This window comes from Haemaphysalis longicornis, unplaced genomic scaffold (genome assembly GCF_048455015.1).
Source record: "Haemaphysalis longicornis isolate Haplotype H1 unplaced genomic scaffold, Haemaphysalis longicornis Haplotype H1 scaffold_26, whole genome shotgun sequence".
NCBI classification, from domain to species: Eukaryota; Metazoa; Arthropoda; class Arachnida; order Ixodida; family Ixodidae; genus Haemaphysalis; species Haemaphysalis longicornis.
Window position 1 is genome coordinate 2,451,884 of NW_027526319.1, and position 16,538 is coordinate 2,468,421.

Here is a 16,538-nt window from a genome sequence, read left to right on the forward strand (position 1 = left end):
AGTGAGACAATATATCTCATTTCATTACATTACTCATCAAAAAGTAATTTAATTACTCTAATTTCATTACTGCCAAGTCTGTTCAAGCGTAGCAACTCGCCCTTTGGGTCGCGTAGTCACCCGAAACAGGAATTCGACGGAAGGGAGTTCGAATCGAATCGTGCTCACACCAATGCCGCGGCAGGCCGAAAACAACTGCAACCGAAGCGTGGCCATGTGGGAGAAACGGATGTCCGTCCAGTGAATGACGACAGCCGGACTGACAGAATCAGCGCACACAAGCCATTTGCTAACGGCTGGGGACAGATGGCCGGAGATCAAAGGCAACTGACCTCTTCCGAAGCTCCTGCGCGGAACGCAGAGATGTTTTCGCAGACCCCACAGCCGTCTTCTCAGGCACGCGAAACGTTAGTCCGATCGCCAGCACGAGCTACTTCTGTCCACTGCGCCTTTGCACGCTGTGAATTGCACGAACGCCCGATGGCCAGCACTGAAATGGTGCACGGAAAAACTCTACGCACAGCTAAACACACAATGCGAAGCGGGTGCTCGCTACACACCTTAGTGTGGAAAGCCTTACGACCGCATTCTTGCAGGATGGCGAGTTGCCTTCCGCCCTCCGTGGCGCTGTACGCGCATGTTTTAACAACGTATTGTGGTTTTTTAGCAGGGAGTTTACGACATGGAGCAAGAGAAAGTTACAGTTAGGTACAAGTGCGCGCTGAAGCGCTGAAGGGAGCCCTTTTTCTAGGTCCTCAGTTCATAGGTGATGTGCGTCATAACTTGTACGTGTTCGTAAACGCCTCGCTAAATAGCCACAATACGTTGTCAAACATGCGCTCACAGCGCCACGGAGGGCAGACGGCAACTCGCCATCCCGCAAGAATGCCGTCGCAAGGCTCTACACACTAAGGGGTGTAGGGCACATTTCTGCGAGTGCCCGCCAATGGACCCTATGCGAAATTGCTTGGTGATCTAGCAACACTGATGTAAACGAGACCGTCGGCCATATTGGTGCGGGCGCCGATCGGGAAGTCTCGTATTGTTTACTGTGGAAGAGTAGGTGACGGTAACGCGGTATGGCTCAAACTGGACGGTGTTTTCCGGCTCTCGACCGCGGATTGTGGACGAAGGACTTGCCTGCGCTGCCGACTGTGTCTGAAGACTCATACCACTCGGGGTGCCGCGCCAAAGACCCATCCGAGCGGCAGCGGAGCAGAGCATGCCGCCTAGCCACCGAGGCGCATTGCTCGCCTTCATCGGTGCGGTCAAACACGTGCGACTCGCAGTAAGTAAATCCTTCTTTGTTTTTACTTGACGCGAGTTAACCGGTATGAGCATTTGTAGAGCACTTTGTTCATCGTTGTTTACCACGCAAATGCGTAGCGGCGACCCTGTTGCAGTAACCCTGAAAGAGGAGAGCGACAATCGCCAGACCGTACCGCTAGTTGGTGGATTAGGTATTTTCAAATGCTGTACATGGAATTTACGGGATGATTTTTGGCGAAGATGTTTACGGAAAGGTTGCGGCCGTTCTCCGTGACGGTCGTCCGCCCGCGCGTTTGCCGCAAAGCAATCGCGCTTTGCGGCGAAGTCAACTACAAAAGCGCACATACGCCTTGCATTTTCTTTTTTTTGTGTGTTTATTTATTGCGCATGCTGTGCGCAAAAATCTGTTTGTGTGTCTTTTTTCTCCTTTTTTGGCGGTGGGGTGGTTGTGTTTGTTTCTAAAGCGCATATTTTTGGTGTGCACGAATAGATATTACAGTAAAACCTCGTTAGCTCGAACTCACTGAACTAGATTTTTTTTTAATTCGATGGGTCATCGGTATAGCCCGAATGTTTACCTGTTTATCTCGAAAGATTCTGGAAGTGAGTTCCAGATAATCATATTATTGCTTGCTTAAGTTATGACGAACACGATTATGCGGGTACTGGTATACATCATTACCTACGCTGAGGCTTTTAAATTTTAAACTTCCTTCTCTTGAAAAATGCATTAACAAAGCATGCAGAGATACTTGCACGCTCGAACTTGACAAACAATTTTGACATCATTGCTGTTTGAGGTGTAGATTATTGCCCTTGCAACAGTGTTAAGCAAGACACAAAATCTGGTCATTTTGAGTCTGTTCCTTGCGGCCACTTCTTTCTGCGCTGTCCCTTTACCATAAACTGTAGCGGACTAGTCCTGTTCTTCCCTGAGTGTTATTTACTGATACTCTCTCTGTTCTTGAAGGTTGGGCCTCATCCATGTGCTCTGCAGCTGCTTTCGCTCCCGGAAGAAAAGTGGCCGGCCCTATGTTGTGTGCCTCACCTTTGAGACGGACAGTGGGGCGATTGGGGAGGCATCGTGCGAGTGCCCGGCGGGTTGCAGTGGAGCATGGAGTCACATCCTGGCTGCTGTGCACCTACTCGCCCTCTTCAAGCCGAAGGTTTTAAGAGGCACCACCGGAGCTTGCGTGCACTGAGCTGCCACAACAGTGGGGACGCTCGAGACAGAAGGGCATCAAGCCAGCGAGTGTCCAAAACATTGACTGGAGAAGCCCGCGATAAAATGGCACCTCCCTTCCCTTGCCAATGCGTCTGTTCGATGCACGTCGAGTACAGGAGCAATGCGAGCAGCAACAAAGTACCGTGCAGGCGCTTGGGAGAAAAATTGGTAGCCTTGGGAATGAGGTTTTTGCCCCAGTTGTGCTGGCCTCCCGCTCCTTCCTTCCCCTCCCCCCCCCCCCCCCCCCCCCCCCCCCCAGTGACAGAAACAAGGACTGGCATGGCACCTGAAGGGTCACCTATGAGCTACCAGCAAGCATTCATGCCACATTTCGCCGTGGTCATCTCGCAAGCAGGCAGAGGCTGGACAACGTCGTGTTTACTAGACCGCGACATGCAGGGGTGCGCGAATGCTTCTTTTTGTTCCATTTATATCCACAGTTATATCCACAAAAACGCAAAAGCACTCAAGCTGATGCGCGGCGGCCTGATGCAACTGTGGCCGTTTTCTTTTTTCTTTTTGAATAAAACTTGAAAATTGTCTCAGCTACCTACATCAATGGCCACTATCATTACGTCGGAGGCATGCATGCAGCATGTGACAAACTAGAGGAGTGAGTGTATTTTAGTCGCAAAATATTCGACAGTAAATACATCGTTGCTGGAATGACAATGGGCACCAAGTTAACTTGACGTAACAACAAATCTTTCAGCCCGGCAAATCGGGAACCAAGTGCAAAAGCTCGAATTTTCCACCGTTAGATCATCATAAAACAGTGTTCGCCACTTCTGCCACGACACGCGGCTAAATGCACCGTAAAGAAGCCAACACACTCCCATACCGTGCGCGCCCGCCACAGAGGAAATTTTCGGCGTAGTGACGGCGTAGTGCGGCAAGAAAAGTTTGTTTACAGCCCTAGGTAAGATAAAAGCTCGTGTAGGGGCTAAGCGGTACCATTTAACAATGAAATGAAGCGGGCGCAGAGCCACAGGGACGAGTAAAGAAACAGCCTAATTTTGGCAACGTGTGGTACTGTTTTCCCGGTCGAGCGCCGCTGTCAGTCGCGTGAATAGGCGGCGCACGCTCAGGCTTCATTTAGAATACAAAGGCTGGACAACAGAACTCCAACACAGCTGTATTTTTCATACGGACAGCGACTACGGAACCCCGCGCTTAGCGAACCAACGACAAATATTCGCTCCAAGCGCACCGCGCCCAGCGTGTCACAAAGGTTGCTCGCGCCGGCACAGTTCGCGTCACAAAGTTCGTTCAAAAGCGTGGAACTTCACGTACCTTTTCTCAATTTGAACCGGTATTTCCGGATTGCGTGCTCTGCGGCACGAAGCAATGCTACGGCATTGTAGTTCATCACCAAGAGCGGTCAATGCCCGCCTTCTATGTTTTGCCAATTGGTTTCGGTTTCAAACGACCGTACCAAAATGGCGGACCTAGTTACCGGAGTCGACGTGAGATGGCGGGGCGCATTTTGCATAGGGTCTATTTACCTCGTACCCGCTTCGTATTGTGTTTTTTCCCGTGCACCATTTCAGTGCTGGCCATCAGCCGTGCATGAAAAGGCGCAGTGGACAAACGTAGCTCGTGCTAGCGACCGGACTAACGTTTCGCGTGCCTGACAAGGCGGCTGTGGGGTGTGCGAAAACATCTCTGCGTTCCGCGCGGGAGCTTCGGAAGAGGTCAGTTGCCTTTGATCTCCAGCCATGTGTACCAAGCCGCTATTAAGTGGTTTGTGTGCGCTGATTCTGTCAGTCCGGCTGTCGTCATTCACTGGACGGACATCCGTTTCGCCCACATGGCCACGCTTTGGCTGCAGTTGTTATCGGTCTGCCGCGGCATTGGTGCGAGCACGATTCGATTCGAACTCCCTTTCGTCGAATTCCTGTTTCGGGTGACTACGCGACCCAAAGGGCGAGTTGCTACGCTTGAACACACTTGGCAGTAAATAAATTACTTTTTGATGACTAATGTAATGAATTACTTTTCAGTGTTTGTAATTTAGTAATGTAATAAATTACTTCAGGCCAGTAAATTCATGGAAATTAATCATTATCTTCCCAATTACTTTTGACTACCATATAGCTTGTCCGCTTCTCTTACTACATCAAAAGTTGACAACGAACAGTTCAAGTAGAGTTCCAGTGCCCAGAGAGTCTCTGGGCATTGGAACCCGATGAACGCGAAGGAATCGCTTCCATGACAGCTCTGCCTGCATTCTCGTGCCTCTTCTTTCCCTTTTCATGCATTCCAGGAATGCCGTGGCGACAGTCAGCCGGGTTAAACAAAAAACGTGCAGATTGCAGTGTATATGGAGATGAGTTTTGTAAATAAAGTGTAATGAGTTGGTAGTGTATGAGTGAGGAATTTTTGATAAAGTAATTTCAAAGTAATTTATTTACGTTTAATAAGTAATAGTACTATAATGTCAATACTTTCGACCGCCTGTAATTTCCAGTGTAATTAATTACATTTGAATAAGTCTAGGAAAGTAATGATTCATGTAATTTAATTAATTTTTAGAACCAATTTTGCCATCTCTGCACTTGAATATTTTCGCCTATGATATGCGTTATAGTGCTAACAATGCTGTTGGCATATACCATCGTGAAAAGTGAGAGGAGACATCGACGTTTAGGTTTTTAGATGTGCTACGCAATAACGTTAATTCGATGCTGATGGAGGGCTTTGGGTCGGAGTTGATTTATTCAAGACGTCTGCGTACCAAACACTGAAAATCGGCGAAGACAGAATAGCCTCAACGGTTTTGAATCGCGGTCACACAGGAAAGACAGACGCCATCTGTTAGCGTCCTCGATAAACACGCACCGGTGTTAGCTCCAAAGCTGTTGCTATGCACAGTGCACCATGACGGTGTGCACCAGCATGCAGTGTTGATCAAGGACACAGAGAGAGGTTTTACACTAACACCATCTCATGGGCAGTGGCAGAAACTCAGGAAAATGTTGACAAGTTCTAAGGAAGCAACTCATAACACAGCACTGCTACAAACTAATATTTATTGAAAGCCAGCACTGAACCCATCTCCCACATGTCTCCCACACGTGTGCGACAACGTACTGGTACTAAGCCGCCACCTACAAGCTTTTTCTTCTCTTCTGAGAGCCATAACAACATGATCATGCCTGCAGTCATGGCCCATCTCTCCGCTATGGTAAAATGTGTAGGCCCTTCACGGTCTAGGCATTCAAGCGACTGTGTGTGATAATTCGTTCAAGCAAAACGAATGCAAAGCTCCAATATTGACTCCTACCAGCTAGCCATGCAGAAATCTTTCCAGTAAGCGAAATTCCCACATAACACAGTTTGTATGCCGATATGCAAATCTCTCCATTAGTAGAGCCAGTTAAGCTGTTGCATTGCTGTGTGATGAATACGCACGCAACTCATCCTTGTCAACAATATAGTTATTTCTGCCTTTGCATGAGTGTGTCGACGCGCCGTCACTGTAACAGACAGTTGAGGAAACCACTTCTCCGGTGCCGTCCACGATGCATCTCGGGATTGCAACCCGGTGCTTCGTCAACTCTCTCCGTACGCCCCGGTATATCGAGGAGTTGACGGTGTTCACCGGTGTGGCTCATCACGAATGAAAAGGCGTAGTGGTGCTCTCCGGTGCACATTGGTGCGGTTTATCAAAGGTGCTATATTGCCATGAACCATGTTGTGGGTTTGTTTGTGTTTTGTTTTTGCCGACTGGCTGCGCCGAGCTACGTTATCTGTGTTAACCGTGGGCCTAATGAAGCGCATGTTCCATTCTTTATGCCGCACGTGTTATCTCCTTTCATGGGGAGAGTGTTTCAAACTGTCACCAGCCTAGAATAATCTTTGATCTACAGTGTTCTGGATGTAATTTGACTATTTTAGAAACCCTAGCGCCGAGTGATAAATGCCCGCAGAGCAGATGCCACGGCCTTCGGCTCTCCGACGTTCGCCTGTGCATGTCACTTTGTTGACTTTGTTCTCTTTGTTGTCACTTTGTTGACTGCTGCTTTGCCACCTGTGTATTGTTTGAGTTGTTCGGGGAGCACAAGTTCGCTCCAATCAACTTGTTTTCCTTGAAGACAACTGCGTCGTCTTTGGCTTCGTGACATCTGGTGATGGTGCTAAGTATGCACCCTTTTGCTCCCTACGACCTCTGAAAGCCGCCAAGCCAGTCCAACAGGAGCCAGCCGCTGACTGGAAGTTTTACTGCCTGGTTCGGTCTTCTGCCAGAAGGGCCCAAGAGAACGACTGGTGCAACCACCAGCATGGTACGAGAAACAACACCGCAATTGTCCTGCAGCAGCCCCGGGAACTGCCATCACTCCGGGGAGCCCCCACTGAAGACCCAGAAGAATCGCTGGAGAAGCTGGAATGCGTCTGCATCTTCGATGGCTGAGATGATGAAGAAGCTTTCAGGCATGTTTTTTTTTTTCATTTAGAACATCCAGCTCCAACTTCGTTCGAGAACCATGAGAGCTCTTTGACGAACTGGATCTGTTCAAAAGCGAGTTCCTTAAGACCTTCACTACTGTGGCGAGACAACAACAAGCTGCTCTTTTGCTTGAAACTCGAACTGAACACCCCGACGAAGGAGTTATGATTTTCGTTGAAGAAATGAAGCGACTATTTTGCCGCGCGGACCCGGAAATGACAGAAGAAAAGAAACTGAGGTGTCTTATGCGAGGAGTAAATCAAGAACTTTTTGCTTGCCTTGTCTGCAACCCCCCTAAAACGGTGGCCGAAATCGCATCTGAAGCTGCCGCTATGGAGAGGATGCTCGAAATTCGAACTAGCTAGTACAACCGCCCTGTCAACGCGCTGTTCTCGGAGGCCATCGGTGCTGCAACTGTAAGCTCCGATACATTGCGCCACACCATCCGAGCAGTAGTCAGGGAGGAGCTTTGGCAGCTTTTTCCAATGACGCCACAACCTCAAGTGGCTTCCCTGACTGATGTCGTCCGAGAAGAGGTTCAGCAGGCACTGGGGACTTCTACCCCATCCGAAGCACCCCGCGAGCCACAAGTGATAACCTACTCCGCAGCACTTCGTCGACCCCGCCCTGCTCCAATCCGTCAAGAAGCCCCGCCATAGTGCCGTCCACACTTCCCGGACCGACCCCTGTAGTCCAATACCAGACGCCGAGGAAGGCCGGCGTGTGGTGAACGGCCAATAATCGCCCACTGTGTCACCACTACGGAGAGGCTAACCACAACTACCGTCGCTGCCCTTACAAGAGGCTCGGTTTGCAAGGATTCTCCATCGACACACCACACCCCCAACCCGGCCAGCCCCCTACTGATATCAAAGAATACCTGTCCAACACCAACCAAGGACCAGCCAGCTTCAATTGTTCGCCGTCGTCCTACCCGTACCAGTCACCGAACCGCCGTAGCACTGCTGACTTCTCACATTGAAGGTCCCCCAGACCCGGCGGGGGAAACTACAAGTAGCAACTTCTGGAAGTGAAGTTGCACAACAGCGGAAAAACAAAAACCCTCCAATGATGTAGGGATGCACCGAACACCATTCCCGCAGCCCGACGACCCGATCAAACCCTTACGTGACTCCCGAACACGACAGCCGAACAGTGCGATGCGTTCCCGACATGACTGGGCCTGCTGGTGAGAAGTTGACGACAATGACAACGCTTAGTTCCCGACCGACAATACGTACAAGCCGAGATACAACGCCCCGATGTACGCGGAACTCTAAGAAGGCGGCATTCGACGCCCAGTTGTCCATCGACAGATTTTTATTTATTTATTTATTTATTTACATCACCCTCAGGGCCCGGGTAGGGCGTTACAGAGGGGAGTGGGAACAAAACAATGCAATAAGGAGCAGACACAGCAACGAAGGAAAAAATGAGAACAGAAAAATGAGAAAAATAAGATCAGGCCAAGTTCGCAACAAAATGCAGCAGTAAAGTTCCAGTCTTGTGTGACATAACAGCAGGCAAACGATGCAAAACTAACGTAAATAAAATGACTAACAGATGAAAAACGGTACATATTCCGGAAATTTTTGACATCTAATCAGCAAGCGGTAACGTAGCACAAGTGAAACATGATAGTAGGTAATAATACAGCAAAATGTCAACAATAGGCACAAATGTTCGAAATGTTCGAGCTTTGATCTAGTCGCCCTCATAGACACAGGAGCTGGCTACCCAGTAATGAATGGATAATTTGAAGAAAGTTACGACCAGCTGGGACAGTTCACACATATGCTTAGAAGGAGGCTATCTCGTAATGCCAAGTAGAACGTGCACATCATGCGTCACCGTGGACGGCACCACATACCCTACAGCGTTCTATATTTTGCCTAACTGCTCTCACGACGTAATTCTTGGAATGGACTTTTTGATGGACAATGGTGCAATAAATGATGTACAGAAAAAGTCGGTAACTTTCTTCTCTCATCACTCCATGACGCTGAAACCGAACCCCGAACACCGTGATGCTGTAATAAGGGTCGCCGATGATCACATCGCCCTGCCGCCCTGTGCAAGCTTGATGGTCACTGTCTACTGTGAAGATGGTGCTCCTGACGTCGACGCTATTGCAGAGTGTGACCAAAGGTTACTTCCCGACCACGGTGTGTGTCGCAAAAGGCATTGCATGCTTTAGGCTGCGCCAATCCTACGTTTTGGGCACTAATTTCACCGAGAAGTGGCGACATTTTAACAAGGGCACTGCAGTTGAGTTCCTCGAAGAAACGCAAGGAGCAAAAGACATGATCGCGCTTGCGGACTTTGAACACACACCGAAAGATACCTTCAAGCTTCTGCATTTTTTCAGCGTGAATGCGGAGCAACCGCAAGAACGGGACAAATTATTGGCTTTGCTGCTGTTAAGTTCGGGGGTTGCATTGCCTAATTGCGAAGACTGGCTTGCACTGTTTTTTTTTTTCTTTCATTTTCATTGAGGCTCGGACTGAGTGTCAACTAGCCGACCTAGGAGTGCTAAGGGGTGCGACACGTCGCAGATGGAAGCACTTTCTTCGAGTGCATTTTGTTCTCTTCCTTTGGGGCAGCGCAAACCGCTTAGGGCTTCGGCGGCAACTGGGAATCGGTTGAGCCTAATTCTCGGAAGCATGCGAGGGTTGGGGGCCTTGTGGTCTCGCACTGGGCGCGTTGAGTGTTCAGGCTGCGGTGCGGAACCGGTGGCGGCAGCGCGGCGACAGGGTCATAAATCGCTGGCTGGACTCGTCACGAAGACGCGGAAAGTCAAGGCAGCGGCGGCAACTTTGAAACTGTAAGGCTGTTTTGTTTTGCAATGGGCAATTCGGGGATGACCGGAAACGGAGCGCCAACCGTGCATAAATTCTTGGAACCGTTGGCCGCGGAAGCAGGCATGGTGTGGCGGCGGACGACCCTCGGTAAACAAGCGGCGATGCTCCGAGCGTTTGTTGGCATGGGGGGTTTGGAGAGTGTAGGCCTTGTCGGGCTCTTCGAGGCCACTCCCAAATCGGTGTAACAGTGCATCAGACTTGGTTAGTTTGTTTGCTTTTCGTCTCGCGGCTTCTGGTGCGAATTGCTCCGCCTGTGTGACCTATGAATGGCCAGATATTTTCATTGTGTGCCCTTCTCTGTCTCTTTGGTTCCGCATTCCTTGCAGGCGTGGTTTTTTTTTAATAAAACCAAGTTGTTTGTGGGGGGAAGGAGGAGAGAGCCCCACTTGATGAAGGCTCGTCTCGAGCTCTCCTCGAGTGTTGATACTTCGATGTCTGTTGTAACTTATCTTTAAATATTGTAATAAAGTGTAAAATTTGTGGAGTAGATCGTCGGCAGTTATGTGCCTTCGATCAGTGAGCCATCTTCAACATCGACAGATCTCATCTCTTCACGTAATTTCATATGGTGCCGTGACCAGGATGGATTGAGAGGCTTCCGGCAGACGACGGAGAGGCTGCTCTACGGCTGGGGCGACAACCCACTGAGAGGCCCCAGGGAGCAGAAGCTCCGAGCTGCAGCGGCGAGAACCAGGGTGACATCTCTGTGAGAGACTCCGAGGGAGCAGAAGCTCCAGGCTGCAGCGCCAAGGACGATGCCCAGGATGGGATAGGGCTGCACTCGCTGAGTCAGCACCCGGATCGAAGGACGGCGGGCGTTCGAGCGCTGGAGTAAACCAGAGTCATCGGCAAGGCGATGACTAGGACCACCAGCAGAAGAATCAGGCTTTTGACCAGAGGGAGGGGCGTCGACGACGTAGCATCAGTACAGACAGCGGTGTTACGACAGGTGGGCCCTGATTTGTTTTCTCCATGTTCACCATGGCCACTACGCTAGCGGAAGGTCGGAGCTACGATCAGAGCTGTGTGGCTATAGTGTGGGAGATTGAAGAGCGAGCTAGGCTGGCTCTTCGGAATGCCCACTATGCACTAGAAAAGGCGAGGCTAGCGGGTAGTCGGGGCATTGGCGGTCTTTCCGGTTGGTGAGGTGATGAGCTGAGTGCTCAACTGGCGGTCAGAAGGGCCGAAATCGCTTTGGAAAAAGCGAAGTTTTGTCGGAATGGTCGGCTCACAGAGGATAGCCGAGAGCCTACACAGGTATTGACCGTGTTCGCTCCATCGTGGACGTTTAGAGCGCCTCAGAATACGGAGTGTGAGGCCGGAGCGACACGTGTAGAAGCTTGCGAACTTAAGGAGCCGGAGAAGGTAGGTGATGCAGGTGAGGCTGCTCCAGCTGGTGAGAATCCATCTAGCGCTCCCACTGTTGTGGTGGTGAGCAATGAGCTATTGTCAGTTGAGGCGAAAGCCAGTCCAGTTCCGCAGCTACCTAGTGTGCCCGTTGTGACGGAAGACGTCGTAACTTATCGAAAAATAGCGGCCTTAACATCTGTCGTCACTACAGTGGACGCGGAGGCTGAGCAGCTCTCGGTTGGTGATGCCACACAGCCGTCTTTTGTGCATAGCGCTACACCGTGCGTAGGCATAGAGCAAAACGGCAGGCCGCGAAGAAGCGGTAGGTGAGGGACTGCAGCCAGGACGGGCGCAGAGCGAGTGTAAGGGAGACGGTGCAGAGGTTCCTAGGGTAACGAAAGTGAGCCACGGCACACACAAAGGCAGTGTGCCGCAGGGTAGCAAAGCCTTCCAGAGTGAGGTCCATTCCGACCAAATGGAGGCGGTGCATGTCGCATGCACCGAGCCTGGCCTGCTAATTGCCACCCAGGGCGGGGAAAAAGCGGAAAGCCTACGCGCAGCGCCGCAACTTGCCCGTAGGTCAGCAGTGACAAGGCAGAGAAAGCGTAAGGTGGGGCAAGGTGTCGAGTCGCAGATGCGGCCCCAGCGTACACGTTTCCGCAGGGTAGGCTGTTCATTTTCTCCATGGAGCAAAGGAAACTGCGAGCCACACCATGCATTTTGTAGTGTCAGCTGGAGGTGCATGTCGTTGGATCAGTTGCCGTGCGATGGTCGCTGTGTCTCGCCGGGGAGGAAGCATGCACGGTAGCTGAAACGTGCGGTAGGCCCCTTTCAGATAAGATAGAACAAAGCATGGCTGGTCGACCTCTTCAATTCACTTGAAATTTTTTTACCTCATTCCCGCATGTATGTAATGTGCGGATTCACAAATATTTTCGGCGGAAAAAATTTTGGCCGACTGAAAAAAAATTTGGAACCCACCCTCGTGAAGCCCGGCCGCTACCTGCCCATGCGCCGCGGCCAAGTTTGGCGACGTCTATCAAAAAATATATTAATCAGGCGGGAATGGTAATTTTTATGCGTAATCTACGCCTGGTGTACAATTTGGCCCCAAATTCCAGCACGCAGTGGAAGCGTGCTGGGCCTTCTGAGAAGACTGAGCTTCGTAGCGGTCGCCAAAGTTCGTTCACCGAGCTTCGCTCGGACGACCCAGCAGCTACTGCAGCCATGACAACCCCGCATCGCAACGAGGCCCCAGCGGCTACTGCCCCTTTGACAAGCCCCCTCATCATTTTGTCACACCCCCGAGACCCTCCCTTCTTCTATGGCAGGGCTGACGAGGATGTGGAAGACTGGATCATGATGTACGAGCACGTCAGTGGCCACAACCGCTGGGATCAGACCATCATGCTCGCCAACCTGTCTTTCTGCCTCAAAGGTATGGCCCAAACATGGTTTCTCATGAACAAGGCACACCTCACCAGCTGGGACATTGTCAAAGAAGACCTCAAGGCCATTTTCGGGACGTCCGCTAGTGGGCAGCTCACAGCAAAAACCAATCTCGCTTCTCGCGTGCAGAGCCCCACTGAGTCCTACGTCGCGTACATCCTCGACGTACTGGCAATTTGTCAAAAAGTTGACCGACAAATGTCCGAGGAAGACAAAGTGCGTGTTGTGTCTGAGATTCCAAAGTGGACAGGTGCCGCCGCGTATTAAAATTCGCGCAACTACACGCGTGAGTTCCCCAGTGCTACGATGGGTGGCGCCACGTCCCCGGTGGGCACCTTTCGGGAGACAATCACGTGACCGTGTTTTCCCCGCCAACTCTCTCGGCACGGTCTCCATCTTGTGCACCGCAAGTCATGTAAACCTCGGACGAATAAAGTAATTTGCAGTACTCAACAAAGTACTTAACATTGGCGACGAGGCGGATCACCCGCGGCAGGGAAACCCCCAGTGCATGCAGTAAGTCGTGGCTGGCCGCCAGCATGATTTTTCGTCACGTTTAGAGGAGTTCACGGGCTCCAACTGGTCATCGTGGTTCGGCCGACTACAATTCTTCTTCGAGGCCAACGATGTGACCGACCCTGTCAAGCAACGTGCACATTTGCTTACACTGTGCGGTGCTCACATTTACGACGTGATTTGTGCGCTACTTCAACCGAAGACGCCGGACCGAGTGAGCTATGCCGAGATCGGGGCCGCACTTCAGGCGCACTACGACCCTCGCCCGTCGGAGGTCTACAGTCGTGCCATGTTTCAAAGGCGGGATCAGCTTCCAGGCGAGTCGGTGAACGACTACGTTGCGGCACTACGCAAGTTAGCTACGAGCTGCAATTTCGGCACGCTGCCGACGGCAACAGCACCCCCGGCGACGCAAGCTGGTGGAGCGGCATCAACACAGCAGGGAGCTACGGACTACAATCCAACGCTTCTGCCGTTAGATGTAATGTTGCGGGATCGCTTTGTGTGTGGTCTCCGCGACGAGAACCTTCAACAGCGACTGTTCGCAGAGAAGGAGCTCACGTTTACAAAGGCCTACGATTTCGCTATTCGAGCGGAAAGCGGCGTCCAGCAACAACAAAAGATAAAAACTGATCACGCGGAAGTCAACAAGGCAGCAGCGCACGCCAGCGACAGCGCTACGAACTCCAAGGCGCATTCTCAAGGACAACGCTGTTGGCGCTGCGATGGATCCCACAGTCCCAAGACATGTAAGTTCATCAAAACAACGTGCAATTACTGCCGGAAGCAAGGCCACATTGTTAAGGCTTGTATCTCAAGGAAGAAGGCTGAGAAAAAGACGTACCAGCGCAGCATTTCCTTAGGAACTTCACAGACTGCCAACGTGACGGAGCAAACCAAACCAGACGTTTCAACGCTCCATGATCTCTGTACAGTGGCAGACGGGTTCAACACCCCGAAGTTCACCCTGAAGCTTACAGTGCATGGCAAACCAGTGACTTTTGAGGTTGACTCCGGAGCAGCGTGTACCATGGTTAGCAGAGACACTTTTCAAACTGTGTGGCCAACGCACGCACCTACACTGCAGCAGGACGACATTCATCTACGCACCTGGTCAGGTCAGCAACTCCAAGTCATTGGACCAGTGACAGTTAATGTTGTTCACAAGAACGCGACTTGTCAACTACCACTTCTTGTTGTCCAAGGCACAGGATGCAGCTTGTTGGGACGCAACTGGTTTGACAAGCTGGGCATCGATCTTCACGGCATTCACCAGACAACGGACGAAGGCATTTTGACCAAGCTGCTACGGAAGTATGATGACGTTTTTTGTGAAGACACCACGGGACACGCAGGCCCACCAGTAAATCTGGAACTGAAGGAGGGGGCAAGCCCCAAGTTCTTCAAGGCACGGCCTGTGCCCTTTGCCATGCGCGCATCATCGGAGGCGCAGATTGACAAGTACGTAGAAGACGGTATTTGGGAGCCTGTCCAACACTCAGACTGGGCTACACCACTAGTATGGGTACAGAAAAAAGACGGAAGCTTGCGTGCCTGCGGTGACTACCGCTGTACCGTAAATGAGGCGGCGAAGAAGACTTCATACCCCTTGCCTACAACAGAGGAAGTGTTTAGCACTTTGAAGGGAGGGCAAGTTTTCAGCACCTTGGACTTGGCCCAAGCTTACACTCAACTTCACGTCAGTCCAGAGACAGCACAGATTCTCACAGTCAACACCACGAAGGGTCTGTACAAAGTTAACAGGCTTCCATTTGGCGTTTCAGCTGCTCCAGAAATTTTCCAGCGCTTTATGGAGACAACCTTGAGCGGCTTGCCAGGAGTATGTGTTTACCTGGACGATATCATAGTGAGTGGAGCAACAGCGAAAGAGCACAAAGACCGTCTTGCGGCAGTTCTGGAGCGACTGGCCCAGGCAAACCTTCGACTGTGCAAATCCAAGTGTCAGTTTGGTGTGGCTGAAGTCAAGTTTCTTGGTCACAAGATTGATGCAGCAGGGATCCACACGTCAGATTGCAAGGTTGAGGCCATCGTGAAGGCACCAGCACCCACAAGTAAGCAAACACTGCAGTCTTTTCTGGGCATGCTGGCCTTCTATGACCGCTTCCTGGAGCGCCGCGCTACAGTGGCGTCAACACTGTACGAGCTGCTGGCGAAGGACAAAACTTGGAAATGGGAGCAGCGGCATCAAAAGGCATTTGATGAGCTCAAACAGTGCCTTTTGTCGAGGACTGTCTTGGCACACTATGATGAAAGCAAGCCCCTCTTAATTTCATGTAATGCTTTGCCTTATGGCGTAGGTGCCGTGCTTGCTCAGCTGGACAGTCAAGGCAGAGAGGCACCAATTGCATTCGCATCCCGGACATTGGGTTCCGCTGAGCGTAACTACGCGCAACTCGACCGGGAAGGACTTGCTGTAGTCTTTGCAGCCACTCATTTCCACAAGTACATTGTGGGCCGAGAAGTCACCTTTTTGACGGATCACCAGCTGTTACTCGGGATTCTTGGGCCACGAAAGCCTGTACCTGAGATGCTTTCGCCCAGGATGAAAAGGTGGTGCCTCAAACTCTCAGCGTACAACTACAACCTCCAGTATTGCGCCGGTAGTCGTCACCAGAATGCGGATGCACTTAGCTGACTTCCACTGCCAGACCGCATTGAAGAACCTCACCTACCTGGAGACATCCTAATGTTTGAGGCGTTACCGCGACCACCGTTGACAGCTGACGTTGTATCCACACTCACTCAAGAGGACCCCATTCTTGCGGAAGTCTTTTCAGCAGTACAGAATGGCACCGTGCAGCGATTACAGGGAGACAGGTTCACTCCATACCGAAGAAGAGCTACCGAACTTGCTATCCATCGAGGATGGCTCAAGAGTTGTCATACCTGCGGCAGCTTGAGAACAGGCCATGTCCTTGGTTCACGCGGGACATCGTGGAATTGTAGCCATGAAGGCTTGTGCGCGCAGTTACCTTTGGTGGCCTGGCTTGGACGCCGAGATTGAAACAACTGTCAAGTCATGTAAGCAGTGCCAGCGCACCCAGAGCGATCCCAAGAAGGCTCCAGTTCCAATTTGGACGCAGCCGACGACACCATGGCACACCTTGCATGTGGACTTCGCTGGTCCGGTGGAGGGACATACCTTTTTGGTCGTCGTCGACGCTTTCACCAAGTGGTTGGAGGTGCGACCAGTGAACAGCCCGACATCGACAGCAGTCATCAGTGTGCTGCGTTCTCTGTTCGCCAGGTTCGGCATACCGCGTAAAGTTGTGTCGGACAATGGGACTGCGTTTGTGTCTTCGGAGATACAAGGCTTCTACAAAAGAAACGGCATTCGGAGTGTAACGTCAGCCCCATACCACCCTGCTACGAATGGGCAAGCAGAACGTTATGTAGG

General features: G+C 51.3%; 3 protein-coding genes across 6 annotated transcripts in view; 2 read left to right on the plus strand and 1 right to left on the minus strand.

The window, feature by feature from the left end:
• Positions 1–724, minus strand: part of LOC144172796 (uncharacterized) — a 29,974-nt gene extending 29,250 nt beyond the window's left edge. For both annotated transcript variants that reach the window (XM_077701402.1, XM_077701403.1), the window contains exon 1: positions 333–724. The gene's annotated coding sequence lies outside the window, so the exon portion shown is untranslated. The remainder of the gene's footprint in view (positions 1–332) is intronic.
• Positions 725–1,009: 285 nt separating this feature from the next.
• Positions 1,010–2,485, plus strand: LOC144172755 (uncharacterized). Its single transcript, XM_077701361.1, has 2 exons — positions 1,010–1,288; positions 2,240–2,485. Exons 1-2 carry the CDS (start codon positions 1,080–1,082, stop codon positions 2,469–2,471), a joined length of 441 nt encoding a protein of 146 aa, XP_077557487.1. The 5' UTR covers positions 1,010–1,079; the 3' UTR covers positions 2,472–2,485.
• Positions 2,486–3,999: 1,514 nt separating this feature from the next.
• The window catches only part of LOC144172797 (uncharacterized), a 33,454-nt gene continuing 20,915 nt past the window's right edge, over positions 4,000–16,538 (plus strand). For 2 of the 3 annotated variants that reach the window (XM_077701404.1, XM_077701405.1), the window contains exons 1-2: positions 4,000–4,188; positions 10,387–10,754. In XM_077701404.1, coding sequence (XP_077557530.1) covers positions 10,662–10,754 — 93 coding nt within the window. In that variant the 5' untranslated portion in view covers positions 4,000–4,188; positions 10,387–10,661. The remainder of the gene's footprint in view (positions 4,189–10,386; positions 10,755–16,538) is intronic. The other variant, XM_077701406.1, reaches the window with a different exon arrangement.

What these genes read in the sequence shown, in the direction of transcription:
- LOC144172755 (XM_077701361.1), top strand. Translation starts at nt 1,080, where the DNA reads ATGGCTCAAACTGGACGGTGTTTTCCGGCTCTCGACCGCGGATTGTGG. An exon ending in TCAAACACGTGCGACTCGCA is followed by an intron (nt 1,289 to 2,239) that starts GTAAGTAAATCC and finishes CTGTTCTTGAAG; the next exon opens with GTTGGGCCTCATCCATGTGC.